General features: G+C 47.2%; 1 protein-coding gene and 1 long non-coding RNA gene across 5 annotated transcripts in view; one reads left to right on the plus strand and one right to left on the minus strand.

The window, feature by feature from the left end:
- Window positions 1–15,507, minus strand: part of LOC104852772 — a 38,581-nt gene extending 23,074 nt beyond the window's left edge. For both annotated transcript variants that reach the window (XR_777583.2, XR_777582.2), the window contains exons 1-2: window positions 15,376–15,507; window positions 9,420–9,494 (exon numbers count right to left, since the gene is read on the minus strand). This is a non-coding gene — a long non-coding RNA (uncharacterized LOC104852772). The remainder of the gene's footprint in view (window positions 1–9,419; window positions 9,495–15,375) is intronic.
- Window positions 1–17,744, plus strand: part of Rps6ka2 (ribosomal protein S6 kinase A2) — a 347,571-nt gene that overhangs the window by 268,638 nt on the left and 61,189 nt on the right. For all 3 annotated transcript variants that reach the window (XM_033763325.1, XM_033763326.1, XM_010610556.3), the window contains 5 exons: window positions 5,290–5,370; window positions 7,478–7,557; window positions 9,902–10,008; window positions 13,004–13,041; window positions 14,476–14,618. In XM_033763325.1, coding sequence (XP_033619216.1) covers window positions 5,290–5,370; window positions 7,478–7,557; window positions 9,902–10,008; window positions 13,004–13,041; window positions 14,476–14,618 — 449 coding nt within the window. The remainder of the gene's footprint in view (window positions 1–5,289; window positions 5,371–7,477; window positions 7,558–9,901; window positions 10,009–13,003; window positions 13,042–14,475; window positions 14,619–17,744) is intronic.

Genomic DNA, 17,744 nt, shown 5'->3' on the forward strand with positions numbered 1-17,744 from the left:
TCCCCCACCTCACCCTCATCAAGGAATGAGGCTGCTTAAGGACCCTTTAAAATCTGCAGCTTCTTGAAATTCAGTTTCCATACTCATGACTGACACAGAGTGATCACAGTTAACAGTTTGGTGTCATGTGTTCCAAATATAGCCATTTCTCGGGCAACCTCCCTCCGCTATCCTGCAAAGGAAACTGGTTGACAGGTGTACATTTTACATTGCTGAGCCATAAGGTTCCTGGTCTGGGACCAGTCTCAGAGTATGTCTGGTTGCTATGTGCCTTTAGGAAAGGTCTTGTATGGTTGTTCTCTACCTGGCTGCAAGCCTGAATTGCCTGAGGACCATTGCAGACTGCTGCAGCCTGTGGCCACTCCTGGAGGATCTAAATTAGTTGTGCTTAGCAAGAGAATCCTAAATCTCCCCAGTGTCTCTAGCGGGTATAACATGGAGCTTCCCTGATAGGTGGTAGGAATAGGATATTATTATCTCACGGGGGCCAGACTACCCTCTCAAGCAATCAGACTGTCTGGGGGCTGTCTTGCCAAAGAAAAACTGAGACAATGATCCTAACCCTTCCCCTCCTTCTCACCCAGCTAATGTGGAAAAGCTGATCTTCATTTGTTAACAGCCAGGTTGATCCTCTCCATCACAGCTGTGACTTCCTTCAGCTTCTCACCCTGAAGTCTCTTCCCTATTTTTGCTTACCTTTTAACCCTGCCTAATAAACCTGCCTGTGCCTTACACTGACATGTTCTCGAGTACTTTTCTGTGACAAGAGTTGATGGACCTATACTGTGAGGCAATTTTAGGTCCTCATCTAGTCTTTGTGGGACCTCCTCAGGCCCCATTGGGAGACACGAGGCTTTCTTTTGTTAGATTTGATTGAGTAGACGGGGGGGGGGGGGGGGGGGCGCCTGAATGTGAACTGCCATCTGTTAGAAAAAAATCTGTCTTGGTTAAGCCATAGTCACGCTAAGAAGAGTCTGTGTGTGATTAAAGAATATGATAAGTAGTCACAAGGACCAGGACCTGAGCAGAGACCACAGATGCACTCATGTCCCCTGATGGGATTTACCTGTGTTTTTATGCCTCCTCAATATCCAACCATCTTCCCTGCAAGTCAGCTTTGTCATCTCAGAGGTGACGTGCATTCCCTTCTTACAGGGAGGGAGGCTGTGTCCTGTCCAGTGTGAAAGAAAACAGTGCCCTTCTGGCCAGACATTTGTTCAAGGGAGTGAAATCATGGATCGGCAGCTGTGGTATTTTCACCTGGGCTTCTTGGTGGCTGAGTAGGAGGGGGGCAGGTCACATGGCAGCACGGATGTCAGCAAGGGAGGGCAGGGAAGAACCTGAGCAGCACACTGCCAGCCGAAGCCCTTTCTGGTCTCTCTCTGCCCTCTCCACTGACTGCCTTGCTCTGCACATTCACGCGGGACTGACTGTGCTGACCCATTTGCACACATGTATTGATGACAGTTCTGCTGATTATGGCATCTTGAAGCAGTCCTCAGTCAGAGTTAGCCCAGTTGGTCCTATCCCCTGGAATGTTATTTCTAGCACCTCTGTACTTGTTTCTTAGCCCAGTTGCTTTGTTAGAAGACATTGACTCACTACAAAATCAAGCTTCAGTGGCTGCCTGAGTTCAAACAGATTGTATTTTCATGCTCACTCATTTATTTCTTTTGATTCCCATTTGAATAATTTCAGATTGTGAGGGGAATATGAGGCAATTTTAAAGGGCCCCTTCTTTTTTTATTTTACCAGTGGGAAAACTGAGGCACAAAGCAGCAAAACTCAACTCAAAATCATGTTGTTTGGAGATGGAGACAGCCAATCCTGTGCTGATCCTGTGATCCTCCACCTGGGGCCTCCCATGCACCTGGGAATCATACTTACTGAATTACTCTTCAGGAAGCCACATCTTGGCTAATTGCACTTAGGATATTTAATAGTCAAGGGATTTATTTTCCCAGTGAATTTTGTAAGAGAAAAAGTAAACAAAATAATTCTTCCTGTGTTAGCTTTCTGTCTCTGTGACAAAACACCTTAAAGAGCTTAAAAAAGGAAGGGTATATTTTGGTTTATGGCTTCAGCCTATGGTTGGCTGGCTCCATTGCTTTTAGGCCTGTGGTGAGGCAAAAACTACGTGGCAGAAAGGCATGGAAGATGAAAGCTCCTTACTTCATGGCAGCCAGGAAGCAGAAAGGAGAAAAGAACCAGAGTAGAAGGGGCCAAAGATGATATGTAAAGGTCCTGGGTTCAAGCCCCAGTACTGAAAAAAAAAACTAGACACACTCAGAAAAAATAATGTTTACCAGATCTTTGGGCGTCCCTTAGCCTTGCTGAGTTGACACATCATAGTATGACATATGATGTAATGTACATGTGATGCATATTGATGGAGAGAGATAATTGTTAAATCAGACAGATTCAGGCATTAGGGTCCAACTCTGAAGAGAGTTTCGGGCCACTGGCCCTAGTTGTGTGTCTGCTTGTCCTGCCCACCAGAGGGAAAGCGAAAATACTTCTTACCTCTTCCTGGGAAGGAAACCAAGCCCTTGAGAGCAGGTAAACGAAAAGTGTTCCAACTGTCTCAGCCCAGGGATAGGCACCCTATTGATGAGAGGCACAGGTTGCTGAGCAGACAACCTAACAAGCACACCACCCTTTTCCTCCGTACTGCTGGTTGGCCGAAAGTGAGGGTTAGTTTGGAGTACTAGCCTCTCCCTTCCTCAGCTTTTTGCCCCAAGTGCAGTACAGAGGGACTGAGAAGTGGCACTGGGAAAGGGGTGGGCAGGGAGAAGGTGGGAGGCAGCAGGAATCTGAGGTCATTGGCAAGAACTGTGGCCTCCACTTTCAGCTTTCTGCTTTACAAAATGACTGTGAAGCCATGTCCCATCCTCCACTCTACTGTCAACTTCTCCAAATCTGCCACCCTGTGGCCCATTTTACCAGTTCAACTGCATGGAAAAGCAGAACTATGTTGACAGAAATTCAGAATCCAAATCACTACGATGTTAACTCACCAATGAGAGGGTGTCAGGACTAACCCTGTACAGTGGCCCTCTGGACAGACGGCTCACACAGGACCACCACCGTCAGGGAAAGAAGCTCAGAACTTTGTCATTATTCTAGACATTGAGTCACAGCCATGAATATAAAACTATGAAATAAAAGTGCTCAGCGACTCTCTTCACTTCAGAACACAGAGGTCTGCTCTCATCACTCAGGTCATAGTGTTCACTCCTGACCCTGCTTGTCCACCCTTCTCTCCTGTGCTCACTGCATCTCTCTTCGCCTCTCAAGCATCTCATCCTCTGTGCTGCTGTTATTTCCGGCGATGATAATGCACCATATCCTGGTCAGGCGCACACTGCACCTGTACCCACGAAAGCTTTGTTCTACAATGATCCTTGGTTTCCTCTTCCTCTTCTGTAGAGTAGCTGACTTGAGTGTTGTGTTCTTCAAGGTCTATCAGGCAATGAAATTCCTCTTCATTCATTTAGGCGGAAGAAGGACCTACTTTGTGTGTGCCTTGGTTCCCTTCCACCTCTGCCTGGCTACTTTGGTCTCAGGGAGTTAGAACAGTAAGGGACACAGAGGCAAGTGCAATGGCTGGGCAGCCACTGAGGCTCCTGCAACTGCTCACCACAGTGTCCCCAGCGTGCACACTGAAATGTCACAGAGCCCCACGGTTTTTTTTATGCATTAGGTTTCTTTCATCTTGTACTACTATGAATAGTACTGCTAGGTGCACGGGCATCCCTGTTCAGGTCACTGCTCTCAGATCCTTTGGTTATATACCTAGCAGTGGAATTCCTGGGTCATAGTACAACTCTATGTTTACCCTTTTGAGGAATCCCCAAACTGTCTTCCACGATGACCGTGCCATTTTCTATTCCTTCCTGCAGTGAAGCTTCCAATTTCCCCACATTCTCACCAACACTGATAGTATCTCGCTTTATTATTATTGCTGTCATTATACCACCTGTTAGGAAGGATTTCTTAAATAAAACTTTAGGAGTACGTATTGTGAGTGTAAAATATGGGTGAATTTCAATACCCAATCCAGTCGGTACTTGCCGTATTTGCCATAATAAGAACATATGAAAAATTTCCCACCCTCATTCCCGTGAGGCTGCAGGAAGCCACTTGGATACTGCCTGGGTGTATCAATTAGCTTGAGGAATCTCAGAGTAGTTCTTTTTCTCGGGTAGTTATCTTTCTGTTGTCTACTCATTTGCCTCAGAAATAATTACATCTGCATTCCCAGATGGCTGAACTTAAAACAGTGTGCGCAGCAAGAAGAATAATGTTGTAATTTGTTAAAACACACTAAATTAAAAGAAAACATACACGATATGATCAAAACACACAGTGAATATTTAAATTTTAAAATGTGTTATGGTAAAAGACTCTTTGCTATTAATCCCCCTCAGAATTCCACCCTTCCTTGAAACACAATTATTTCATCATTCTTGCCATTTTCTGAAGCAGTTTTGGAAGTGCTCTTTTGTGAGTGTCTTAAATTGCACTATTGTAGCTGCCTCCTGACCTGAATTGATTCAAAATGTTTATGGCAGTTTCTGCCAAATAACAACGTTATTGTGTGTCTTCATCCATCTTATTCCGTATGAGTTGTGCCGTGTGACTTCTAGCTCTTCCCCGAAGTCAAAATGACAGTGAAAGTTAAATCTTACAAGTAAAGCAATTTACCAACCCATATAATGTGTGACCCTTGACAAGATCATAGGATGGAAAAAATAAGAGCTGTAAATGGCACAAGTTAAGGAGGTTACCGTGGGTAGGATGTCAGATGATATCATGGAATGATCTACAGTTTCCTAGATGTGATGCCAAGTTGCTGTTATGTAACGAATTGTCCTTATTCCTAGGAGATATGTGCAAAGGCACTTGATATCCTATAAAATACTATGGTTTCTGTAATGTTTTATTAGTATGTGATTTTATTACTATGTTTTTATTAGTGCATAATGAATACATTCATTGTGGGCAGTTGGTACATGTACAAGATACATCTCAATTCTTTTTGCACTCCCTTCCCCTCCCCCTCCTGTTGAGAGGGCGATGGACAGAGTGAGAAAGCAAATGTTTCATAATGTAACTGAAAATAGGTTGAGAATGCAAGGTGATCATTGTACTACTCCAGGGTTTGTATATATTAGAAAAGTTTCTAATACAGAGTTGGGGAGATTAGTTCAGCTCTTATTTTATATCCAGTATTCCTCAGAACTCTTAATTCTCACCTATTGAAAACCTTTTGTTTCTGCCCTGCAGTTCGGGACCGAGTCAGATCAAAAATGGAGAGAGACATCCTGGCCGAAGTGAATCATCCTTTCATTGTTAAGCTCCATTATGGTAAGTACAGTGACACGGTGACATAGGACCTACTCAGAGGGGGCTCAAGGCAGCTTCCTCCAGGTCAAAGGAAACTGGACAAAATAGTAGATAAGGAAGAAGAAAATCCTCCCTGTGTCACAGATCCTGTCCTGGCTGGTCCCCAATCCTTAATCTCTTTTCTGTTCATTTTCCTTCAAAGAGTAAAGTGATCTGTTTTCCTCCCCAAGACCTAATCTGAAATGGCCTATCCATTAGAACTATTTGTCACCTCTGGTAATCAGTACAGAGATCTCCTGACCTAGATTGGGGTGAATGGTGATATATTTTGTGTTGTTTTAGAATAAAATGTTTTGTGACCCACTGATTTCTTTAAACCCTGGTGCCAACACTGTCTTTTAACTGACTGCTATATGACAAGCATTTTAGAAACAAAGCTCAGTAAACCTTCTAACTGCCCCTCCAGGTAGGTAATTACTTCCATCTTTTGAGGGCCAGAGCAAGTAGTTTAGTGAAGGCCCTGCATGTGCCTTGTCTTATGTTGGCTGTGCTTCTGATCCCATCTGAAAGGAAGTAAGTAAAATCTTCAAATAAAAAAAAAATGGGATGTGAGTATCAAGGAGCCGCCACACCATGCTGCAGTTTACTTCCCAAGAGACTGACAGGAGTAAAGTACAGGAAAGGACAAGGAAGCTGCTTCACTGTGTGCTTGGAGGAACCAAATGACCCTCATCCCTTCTACCTTATCTATGGCAGCTGTGGTTACAGCCTCCTCCAGAGATCAGCTTGCTCCCGCTCCCACACCACTCCAGCTGATGCTGATCTACTAGGATCAGCTCCTGGCCTACCTGCCATTTAAAGTGGTTCCCAAGGCATTTTCCTGAAGAACTAAGAATCAGGTGTCTTACAAAGATTTTTGTTTTTGTGTGTAGTACTGGAGATCATTCCCCCGGGTATGCTACCACTGAACTATATTCCTTGCACTTTTTATTTTTTATTTTGAGATAAGATCTTGCTAAGTTGTCCAATTTAGGCTCAAACTTGCAATTATCCTGTCTTAGGCTCCTGAGTAGCTGAGATTACAAGTATGAGCCACCATATTTGGCACAAATACTTTTAAAACAGAGTTTTTGCATTACCTCTGTAAGTGGCCACAATGTCATAACTGTCCATCAAGCCCCAAGGTGGACATGTGCTCCACACTCTATGGTACACATTTCCTGTAAAGGGTTTTTTAATTAGAGGCCATGGTTCTAAACCCCAGCATTAATGATCCCAGCATTTACATTTAGAAAATTAGAAGTTTTGGAGTACATGAGTATCAGGACCCTTTCCAGCCCTGATTCCTGTGTCTATAAACAGGTAGCAGATGACAGGCCTTAACACTGTGTAACAGACCCAACAGATTGTTTATAGTGACCTAGCTGTCACACAGTGGGTCCCTGACTTCTCCCGGTCCTCACGTGTGTGTCTGAACCCAGTCTCCAGGACAGAGTCCTATCCTTACTATATCATGCAGAAGAGCTGTGTGGGCTGCCTGTGCCCTGAACCATAGACAGTAAACCCATTGTCCCACATGGTGACCAGACCAGGAAACATGAACTTGTCATTGTGACACAGAAATAGCCCAGATGACTAGTCACCAACACTGCCAGAGAAGAAGGCCAGTGGTGGGTCGTCTCCTCTTCTTGAGTTGTTAGGATGCAGATAAATGAGACATTGCTTCAACATTATCAGGACACCTACCCAGTACTCACTAGCTACCATTCTGCAAAAGTCATCTTCGTAGAGAAATCCAGCTATAATCAAAGCTAATTAACTGTGGGGACACTGAGAACAAGTTTGGACATAGAAATGCCTTTCTTTCTGTGGATCCCTTTATGATTAAAAGAGGAGGAGGAGGAAGGAAGGAGGAAGAAAGGAAGAAAATACTTCAAGACTCCAAGGAAAGTGAGACACAGAGCTTATTGTCCCTGTCCTTCCCTGGCCTCCCTTGCACTTCTGAAGTCAAAACTTGCAAGTCACCGATCCTATATAAGCCAAAGAGAAACTGAGCTTGGAACCACCAAGAGATTTTTAGAGGGACCCCCTTGCATTGTGAAGGACTCACTTGTGTCTCCTTCTGCAGCCTTTCAGACAGAAGGAAAACTCTACCTGATCCTGGACTTCCTGCGTGGGGGGGACCTCTTCACCAGGTTGTCCAAAGAGGTGAGCCACCTGCCACCACTGTGGGATTCTGCCTGCAGTTCTGGAGTTGGGGGGGCCTGAGTGGAAATGGCCTGTGAGGGTGAGTTCGTGGTATGTGAGAGTGGTGCTGTGTGATGTGATGTAGACAGATGTATGGTATGGGGGATGTGTGGCGTGTATGTGGTATGTGTAGTATGGTGTACATGTGAGATTTATGTATATTTTGTGTCCATGTGGTGTCTGTGTGAAATGTGTGGTTTGTGGTGTGGGGCATATGTAGTATGTGGGTTGTGTGGGCTGTATGTAGTATGTGTATGTGGTGTGTAGTGTGTATTAGGTGTAAGTTGTGTGTGGTGTGCATGGTGTGGGACATGTGTGATATGTGTGGTGTGTGTGGGGTTTGTGTGTGATGTTTTGTGTGTCATTTGGTGTGTGTGTGTGTGTGCGCGCGCACAGTGCATGCGTGTTAGTGCCCAAGCACACACATTGCTTCAGAAACCGGCAGCCTACTGGCCCAGGCTGAGCTCTGTCAGCTCTTTCAAAGCCTGGGTTGACCTTGACCTCCCGCAACTCAGCTGGGGACTTTCCAGGGTACCACTGGGTGGCCCAGAGAGGCTGAGGTGTCTTATGGTTTGAGGAATGCTGGGTGCCATGGGATGGAGGAGGCCAGAGCTGCACTCACACCAGGCTTTCACTTGAGTGATTCTGTGTGATGCCATTTTATACACAGTGGAGAAGCGAGAAGGCGGCACCTTGTTATGTAGCATGGGGAACTGGTGTCTCATGCTCCAGATGCCCGTCCTTTGTGGTGGTTTTAGCTCCCTGTCACCATGTGTGTCAGTTGCCCTCTCCCTCTCTCCGCCCTCCCCATGTTTCAGCAGGAACCCTCTGTTTGACATAAACCCAAAAGGGATAGTAGATGGAGGCAGGGGTCCCTAGGTCCAAGGGCCGCTGTCTCTCCACCATCAGGTGTCCCTGGGGCCATGGCACACTGTGCACATGGGCTGCTTATTCAGGGGAAAACGGTGGGTGAGAAGAATCTGTTCCATGTTCTGGACAAAGTTCTTTGGCTCAGGAACCCATCCAGTGACAGGCGCCTGCCACTTTCTCGTGCAGTGTCCATCAGTTTGCTCCCTGCCTGTCTCTTCTGAGGGAAACCAGCCCCTGGGGTCTGCTTTCAACCATCATCTAGTGTAATGCTCTGCAGTCAGGCTCCTTAGCCAAAGACAACAATAATTAGCAGAGGGCCCTGTCAGTCCTCACTGGGGAGACATGCGGGACTCTTTACTGTAGAGCAGAGGTTGCCTCACATTGACGAGCAAGTTCTTGGAGTGTGGAAACATGAAAAGCACTTCCCCTGCATTCTCTTGGTCAACAGTACCATAGGCAGTGTCCTACCACATGCAGAGTACCCTGACTGTCTTCAAGGTACCCATATCCATGGTAAATTGCTTGTCTTTCTACTTGGGGACCACACTAAGACCTGGACAAGTACAAAAATGCAATGGCCCTCTGAGTAATGAACTGCACATAGGACCTGTGGGGTCAGCACAGAGGTGTACAGAGTCCACGGAGGGACAATCTGACAGAGGGCAACTATGACTGTCAGCAAGCCCACTAGATAAATTGACCAGTTTAGAGAAGAAATAGCCAGGCAGGAAAGGGGCTAATAGCCCATGGGAAATGAAATTAGGGATTCTAGAATCCATAGGCAGGAAGCATTAGAGTCACTGTCCAGGACCCTGCAGCCCCAACTGGAAATGTCCCTTCAATGAAAGCCTTGTTTCTGCCAAGCATGTAGCTGTCCCAGCCATGTGAGCCCTGACACCTATGAGCCCCTCTCCAGCGAGCCTCCCCAGTTTAAAGCACCACCTGTGTCCTACCTTTGGTAGAGCTGATCCCTTTGGGAAGGCAGTGGCTTATTAGGGTTACTTTGCATCAACCAAAGGGGTGAAGGCCTAAGAACAAAGGGAGAAAGGTGAGGTGTGAGACCCACATTCTATGCTGCTTTTCCCTCCTTCCTAGTGTGGCTTAGTTATTTGCACTGAGATGTCATCAGTTTGCATTAGAAGCACTCATATTAGAAGAGAAACCCAGAAACACACTCTGCAGCTTCTTGATTTGGGGAGTGAGAAAGACAGGTTGTCAAAAAGGGAGCCTTGTCTGAGGACTCTGAGACTGCTTCTCACTGACCTTGAAACTGTGAGAACTCATCTTTCCATTAGAGAAGCTGGAGCAGCCATGTTGCAGACCCAGGACTTTTACTGTGTGCACCTTCCTGGGCTGAGTCCTGGGTCCTTGCAGAGTTCCTTAGAACAAACATCTGGGAGATGAGCTAACCAGCAGGTCCCTCTTTCCCCTGCAGGTTATGTTCACCGAGGAGGATGTCAAGTTCTACCTGGCAGAGCTGGCCCTGGCTCTGGACCACCTGCATGGCCTGGGGATCATCTACCGAGATCTGAAGCCTGAGAAGTAAGTGAGGAGAAAGTGGACAAGCCCCATCACCCTGTCACCTGGCTGTGGATATTCTCCAGTGCACATTAGTGGCCACTGCCCAATATTTATTTCCTAAGTAAATGCATTTCAGACAGTGGGCTGGGGACAGGCCCATGTTGGAATTCCACTATGGTGAGATGCCACCTTCCCACTTTAGAAAGGTGCCCAGTTGTATTGTGGTTCTTGCCCAAGGCTTTTCCCACCCAGTCCTCATTAAGACCCAGGTTCACATAGCTGTCATGTGGTCCCCCAGGTAGGTTGGAGGGGAGCCCATGGCTCTGGTTCCAGGTTCCCACTTCCTCTCAAGCAAGTCACCTCTGCCACTAGGGAGCACCCCAAACAAGACAGCTGTCTGTGCTTTGCTCCCTTTTATCTCCTGGCTCCAGATTTAGGGAACTTTTTAGCTACTTCAACAAATCTAAGGAATGTGGTCAACTTGCCTCTTCTTTGTGGATTTTTTGATCCATTTATAAGTGACAAGTCACCCCAGAGACAATGGCCTCGGAATCCCCAGGCCAAGACCCACCAAAACCCTAATCTCTCATATATTATTTCTAGGATAGTCTGCTAATCTAGTTTAAATTAAAATACTAACATCCCTGCAAAGTAACAGTGTTCTCACTTTAGGATTTTTTTTTTCCCTATGTGTTCTTTGTGTACTGATGTAAACTGGGAGGGCCTCACTGAGAAGAGGAGACCTAGTGGGTCATGTTTTAGGTTCTGCTGACCAAGCTGCACTATGTCCCTGAGGTGAAGCCATTGATTTCTCAGGTGCTACCTGTGAGGTACCTGTAGGTACCCGTAGGCTGAGCTGTGCCACCTGGAGACCAGGGCTCACACTTGGCCAGACAAGGTGACTGCTGGTGTGGCCAGCCAGCGTGGACACACCAGGACAGGCCAGTCTATGCTGTAACCCCAAGGAGTCACAGGATCAAGAGATGCCAGCCCCTGGTCCTCATCCCTCCTTTCACCTCCATCATGCTGAAATCAAGACAAATGTCTCTCTGAGGCCAGCTGGTTAGATGTGGCTGTCATTTATAGGCAACATCTGGGTTTGCCGGATGACAGGTCACATCTGTGAAACATCTCTGCCCATATGCATGACACATGACAGCAGGCTTGCATTGCTCCCACTCAGCAGAGTGTCTCTGACTACACCTGTGTGTACTTGCAGACAGCCATAAAGGGCCTTGTGCTGGGCGCCCCAGAGAGCAGCAGCTTACAAGCTACAGCTGTGTCCCTCAAGAAACTGGGACCCAAAGCCAAACGGCCTTTCAAAGGGATTTGACTGTTCATGAAGGTCATTTCAGGGGTCAGACTCCTGTGAATTGTCCTCCGGCTTGAGAGTTTCAGGACGAAGTCCTGTGCTGACAGTGCCGATCCTCTTTCCCACAGACTTCATAGTTATCCATCCTGCCGCCTCACGTGAGCACGGAGCTCGCTCTCACCCTGCACCCATTAAGCAAGGAGCGCTGGTCCTTGCTTTTTCTTAAAGAATGCAGTGATCCTTACACCTAAAAATAGTAATATTTAATTGAAGGGTGAAGTGAAAGGTTTTGTTGTTCAATTAGAGTCATTAGGGAATGAATCTTGAAAACTGCTTGATTTCTGGGCAAAGACTGCGAATAACCAAAAAGCAAAGATAAAACATTTGCCTCTTTAATTGTAACTTGTCATCTTAATTAATATTCTGTGGCCTTTCCCTTCTTCACATTTCCATAAAATACTATATGTTCTTTAATCCCACGGCAGGTTTTACAATTGTGTTGATACACACATAACATTTACCACTTTAGCCACAAGTAACTACACGGTGCGGTGGTGTTGAGGACATTTGCAGTGCGGTGCACCCGTCTTCACCATCCCTCTCAGGGCACTTCTCCTCCTGCAGAGCTGAAGCTCTCTCTTCCCGTTAAACTCCATCCCTACGTCCCCCTCCCCTAGCCACCCTGATGACCCCATCCTACTTTTGTCTCAGAGAACTTGATGACTCAAGGGCACCCACAGGATTTCTCTGTCTGTACCTGGATGACCTCTCTCAGTACAGTGTCCTCAAGGTCATCTAGGCTGCAGTCTGTGGTTGAGTTTCCTTCCTTGTCAGATTTAAAAAATAATAATAATAACCATATCTCATTCCTCACAGTGGTGCTTTTATTTTCTCTCCATCCCACTTTTTTGTCTCTTTAGGGCTGAGCTGGTACCTCCCAGGATTTCACTGGAGATTTAATGACAGCCCAAAAAATAGATAGGGAAGGTGGGAACCCTGGGGTGTGGAGGTGTCACAGCCTCAGCCCCGGCCTGCGGTCCAAAAGAGAAGGGCTGATAGAGGTACCCCTGCACCTCACCCTTACAGACTCACCTCTGTTCTCTAACGAGGAGTTGGGCTACCAGACACAATCACTGGAAAAAGCAAAGCCAGCTTTCCACTGTGGTGTGACAAGGCTGAGCAGGAATAAGACCAGTAGCCAAGGGGGTTGTCTCACTGGGACCAGGTCTCATCACAAGATAAAGCTAGAGGAACCCCAAAGCTCCTCCTTGTTGAAGCCCAAGTTTGGGCACATATCCAGCCAGAGGCCAAGGTTGGTCCTCAGGCTGGTTTCAGAGAGAAGCTGAGAGAGAAGGAGATTTCGGCAAGGAGATCTCCCAAGTACTTCATGGAGCCAGGTTAATCTTAGGGCCTCCCCTTATTCCTAGAGAATAGGCTGGAGGGTCCCAGCCCTTTTATGGGGACCAGAGGTCTCAAACCTGCAGCATTCAAACTCAAGAACAAGATACTTTGATTACTCTCCTGGACTGGCAGAAGACATGGGACAGGGAAGTGGCTATCTGAGAACCCCTCTTCACACCCAATAGGCTCCACAGTGTCAGGCACAGGATTCTCAAGCTGCCCAGGACCCAACTCTGTGTGCTGCACATGGGGCAAGCAGAGCTGGACTCTCTTAAGCCTGTGTTTTCTGTCCCTTTCTTTCAGCATCCTGCTGGACGAAGAAGGGCACATCAAGATCACAGGTTTGTAAGAGACAGTAGTCTCCCTCTGTGCCTTCATCTCAGTCCTCATAAAGTGGAAGACTACTTCACAGCCACAGCTCTTTGTCCCACAAACATCTGCCAACGATTCATTCATCTCTGATGTGGCTGAATTTTCAAGGACATGGGCTAGCTGTGCTGTATGTCCTTGAAGAGTGGGAGCATTTAGACTCACCCCACCCCCATGCCCTGTCTGAACCCCCATGCTAGGCATCACTGGGGGTGACCCCAAGCCAGTGCTGACCCCCAGGTAGATGTCAGGGTCTCTCTGTAGTGTGTCCCACCCGAGAGCACTGCTGCAGTTTTGTGGCTTTTACCATATCCCCGTCTATGACCACATCCCCCAGCCTGCATGGAAGCCACTCAACCTGGTCTTTTTGCTTGCAAACCATATAGCTGCCAGCAAATTCAGCCAAACTGAAAACACCATCTTATGATACACTGCCCACTGGCATTAGTTTCCTATGGCTACTGTAGCAAATCACCAGAAATTTAGTATCCTAAAACAACACAAATAATTTATCATCTCACAGTTTCAGAGGTCACAAATCTCACAGGAGTGAGTGCAAGATGACAGCAGGCCACATTCCCTCCAAAGCTTCAGGAACACCCTCTTCCTGGCTTTCCCAGCTATTAGAGGCTGCCGCATCACTTGGCATGGACCTGTCCTCCACCCTCAATACCAGCAAAGCACCTTTTCCAATTTCTGTCCTTGAATTCTGTCTTCTGTTTCACACAAAGACCCTTGCGACGATGTTGGGCCCACCTAGATAGTCCAGGACGGTCTCCCACCTTCAGATCCTTAACCACACCAGCAAGTCCCTTGTGCCCTGTAAGATCACCTATTCTCATGTTCTGGGAGTAGGCTCTGGCCATCTCTGGGATCCACATTCCACCCTCTCATCCTACTCCTGGTCTCTTCTTCACAGTCAGCACAGGCTCCCCACTCCCCCAAACCTTGCCAGCTAGGAATCTCCCACCCGAGTCATCCATCCTTCCTTTTGCCTTCCTCTTGTATCATCAGAGCAGCACCATGTGCCTCAACCCTGCATCCCTAACCTTCAGTGGGGGTCCAAGGGGTGCTTATATGTGGACGTGGATCTCTGGGGGCTTCATGTCACCACCAGTAAACATCTTGGTATTGTTTTGAGGCCCCCCCAAAACTTATAAACTCACAAACAATTATCCCACTTGGTAGATTTTGGCCTCAGGACGTGGTCACACTGTGTGCTCCCTCAGGCTTGGTGGTGACCCTCAGTAGAGCTCTGCTGGCCCTGACTGAGAGGGAGGGAGCGAGGGAAGAAGGGTTCTATGCCCAGTTAGCAACACTGACAGGAGTAACAAGATCTGCAGAGGTGCGGCCTTTCACCCATCATGGCGTCTGAGGCAGGTGCTTTGTGTTTTGCTTACATTTAGATTTCGGCCTGAGCAAGGAGGCCATCGACCATGACAAGAGGGCCTACTCGTTCTGTGGGACCATAGAATACATGGCGCCTGAGGTGGTGAATCGGCGTGGACACACTCAGAGTGCCGACTGGTGGTCCTTTGGTGTGCTGATGGTAATGGCTTGTCCTTGGTGGCCTCTGTGCAGGGGTAGCTGTCCCCAGGTGGACTGTCACACTCAAGTTGGTCCAGAAGCCATGGACACTTCCAGGGAGAGGGAAGCCTACCATGGTCTCTGGTATGAGGAAGAGACAGCAAGCTTCAGAGCATGGCCTGGCAGCATCCTCCTCTGACCATCCCAGCTCCCCTCCACCCCAAATCACAAAATGGAACTGAGATTCCAATAAGAATACAAATATATTACAGATCAAACCTTTATACTTAACACTCGTACAGATTTAGCAAGGATTTCTAAGAGATGTGGTGATTTCCACATGAAAGATTCTTTTATTTCAAACATAAAATCCTTTAACTTAGTCATAAAATTTAGCATGAGCCAAACAAAGTATGTATTAAATTAAACATTTTTACATCTACCTTTAAAAAGAAACATACTTCTCAGATAGAGCTTATAATCAAATGCTGTTGAAACTAGGAACTCTACCAACAGTCTCTGTCCCTACATGTGCTCATTGTAATGACTTCCCCCACCCCTCCAGCCCAAACAGGGCAGTGTCTCATGACCAGCATGGCCTCTGTGTGGGCCAGACTCTCTGCCATTCTGGAATTGGACGCGAATGGTAGCCAGTCATGGCATGCTGGACATTTCCTAAGCAGGAAAGAAGATAGAAAAGCTTTAGTAAGTGCAATGACTGCCATCCAGCCAGCACCATGTTTGGACATGTGCATCCAAACCCAGCTGCCTTCACATACCTGTGATCTCTATTTCACCATCATGACAGGACTCCAATCAGATGTGTATCCCAGGAAGTCCATACTGGTGTCTGAGGCCTTAGGGACCCTCCTCGAGGTCACTGATTACCCTAGCTGCTGGTCCTACCCAGGTCTCAGAAATTCTGGCTGTGGAGGCACAGACTGCTGACCTCTCCCTGGGGCACAGTGTCCATCAAACCAGCTGGGGAGATGATTCAGGTCACAGTAAAAGATGAGCACATTACACGAGGGTCTCCTGCCCACAGAAACAGCACATCTTACCCCCTGTTGGCAACTGTGGGGAAAGTTAAGTCTTAATGAAAACCAGCTTGGTCAAGTGGAGTCACAACAGAGTCCTTTGGCTGAATGTTAATATATGCAAAGTGCAGAGTGACTTCATAAAAGCTCAGTGAATGTTAGCCAGGAGGGTGGTGGTGTTTGTTGTTTATGATTATCCAGGCCTGTAATGGAAAGAGCTAAGATACAATTCATCTTGTTCCTGAAGACTACAGGTGTCTCTAAGCCTTTTCCATTTGCTTTTATCTGATCCAAAGTGTCTTTCTTTAGATATGTTAATGAGACATTAGTTATCTTTGCTTTCTTCAAGGTGATTTTTGGTAGATAGCTCTGCTTCCATCCTAATAGTTTCCTTTGAGTCCCTGAGCAACAGTAATTGGCAGGTGGGGGTGATGCGCCTCTCTGAGATTCCCCCACCCCTCCTCAGACCCAGGTTCCCCTAGAGTGTAGGGCCACTGTGCTGTAAGTCCAGGTTCCCCTCGAGGACTCCGGGCTTCTTCTGGTCTCTGGACCCTGTCTTCATGTGTCCTTTCTGGGCGATCTTCTGTCCTTAAAGAAGTTAATGGAGCAAGTAAATCTGAGTTTGTGAGTAGTCTACCTAGCCAGTGCTTCAGATAAACCTTTACCCAAGGAATGAAAGTCATGAAATGCTGCCCCTCATCTCCAGGGTATGTGACAGCTCAGAGAGCAAGAGGTGGCCTGAACCTGATGAGGCAGTGTCAACAGAGAAAACAACAGACATAGGCACAGCCAGCTAGACTGGTCTGAGTTCCAGAGACCCTGGACATTCCTCTAATCTGTTTCTTCTGTAGGAACAAGTGGCCATGAGATCTATCCCATAACATATACTGTACCTTTCAGCACTTTTCTGATTAAAATTATTGGAAATCAAGGAGGTACATGGCAGTGCTCATGGAGGGCAGCAAGGATGCAAAAGGGAAGGTGGTGGGAACAAGACCGACTTTGAGTTGGCTCCAGCATGGCACCCTCCCATGCCATTTCTCCACTTAGCCATCTCTGGGGACTTTCTTGGTTTCCCCCATTGGTTCTGTGGCTCCATCTTCGCATGTTAGCATTTCTGGTGTGTGGCTGCTCCACATCACCCACCTTCCATTGTGAGCAGTGTCTGCAAACCTCCCAGCACTCAGCTGCCGCATCACCACCACCCCCAGGCTTCTTCAAGGGACAGTGTGAAAGTACAGGTGCCACCCAGACCACAGGCCCCTCGGTCTTCAGAGCTTGAGAAGCTGACCCTGGGAGTGGCGTCTGCCCCCAAAGGCACTCTCACTGTGGCAGCTGGTGGCATCATGCCAACCCCAATGTGGTCACCTGGGTTCCTTATGAACATAGGACCCTCCTTAACAAATTGCTTAGTGTTTGTCAGAATCCTGTCATTTGAGCTGAAATGATTTGACTCGGTGTTCTATGACAGCTAGGAACACCCACATTGGTTCCAGAACTGTCACTTGCCTGTGAAGATGAGATGGGCATGAATGTTACAGCCTACACAGCATTTGATAATTTATAGGCATCCTCACGGTTGATCTGTGATCAATTTGATCATTTGATCTTGATCCTCACAAAAGATCTCCAAGTGAGGCGGGGAGGTGGTGTTCCTCCCATACACAGATGTGAAAACATGGACTCAGAGCATTGGTGAGCTTCCTGACAACACCTGTGCTGGCCTGCATCCGTGTGGTGTCCTGCTACCTCATCCTTCTGGCCCGGGTGATGACTCGCTGCCAGCACTTAGCTGGACCATGCCAGTCCCAGGCTCTCAATGATTCCCTGGACAACGTGAGAAACTCTTTCCAAGATCTCAGTTGCAACTAAGAGATGGACCTCTGTGACATTTAGTACTCTGTCTTACCTGAGCCTGATGAAGGGATTATTTTAGAAGTCAGTGTGTCTGTGAGGTGCCACATAGGCAGCACCTGAGGGAATGTGTCCTGGTCTGGGGTTGAGAAAGTATGAGCTGAGGTGGCCTAGCACAGTTTACCTGGCTCCTGAAGTGCCACTGTCTAGGATCATGGAGGATCTAAGACAGCGGTGGTGAACCTACGGCATGTGTG

Source organism: Fukomys damarensis, unplaced genomic scaffold (assembly GCF_012274545.1).
Source record: "Fukomys damarensis isolate Sample0158 unplaced genomic scaffold, DMR_v1.0_HiC HiC_scaffold_14, whole genome shotgun sequence".
In the NCBI taxonomy this organism is placed as follows: Eukaryota; Metazoa; Chordata; class Mammalia; order Rodentia; family Bathyergidae; genus Fukomys; species Fukomys damarensis.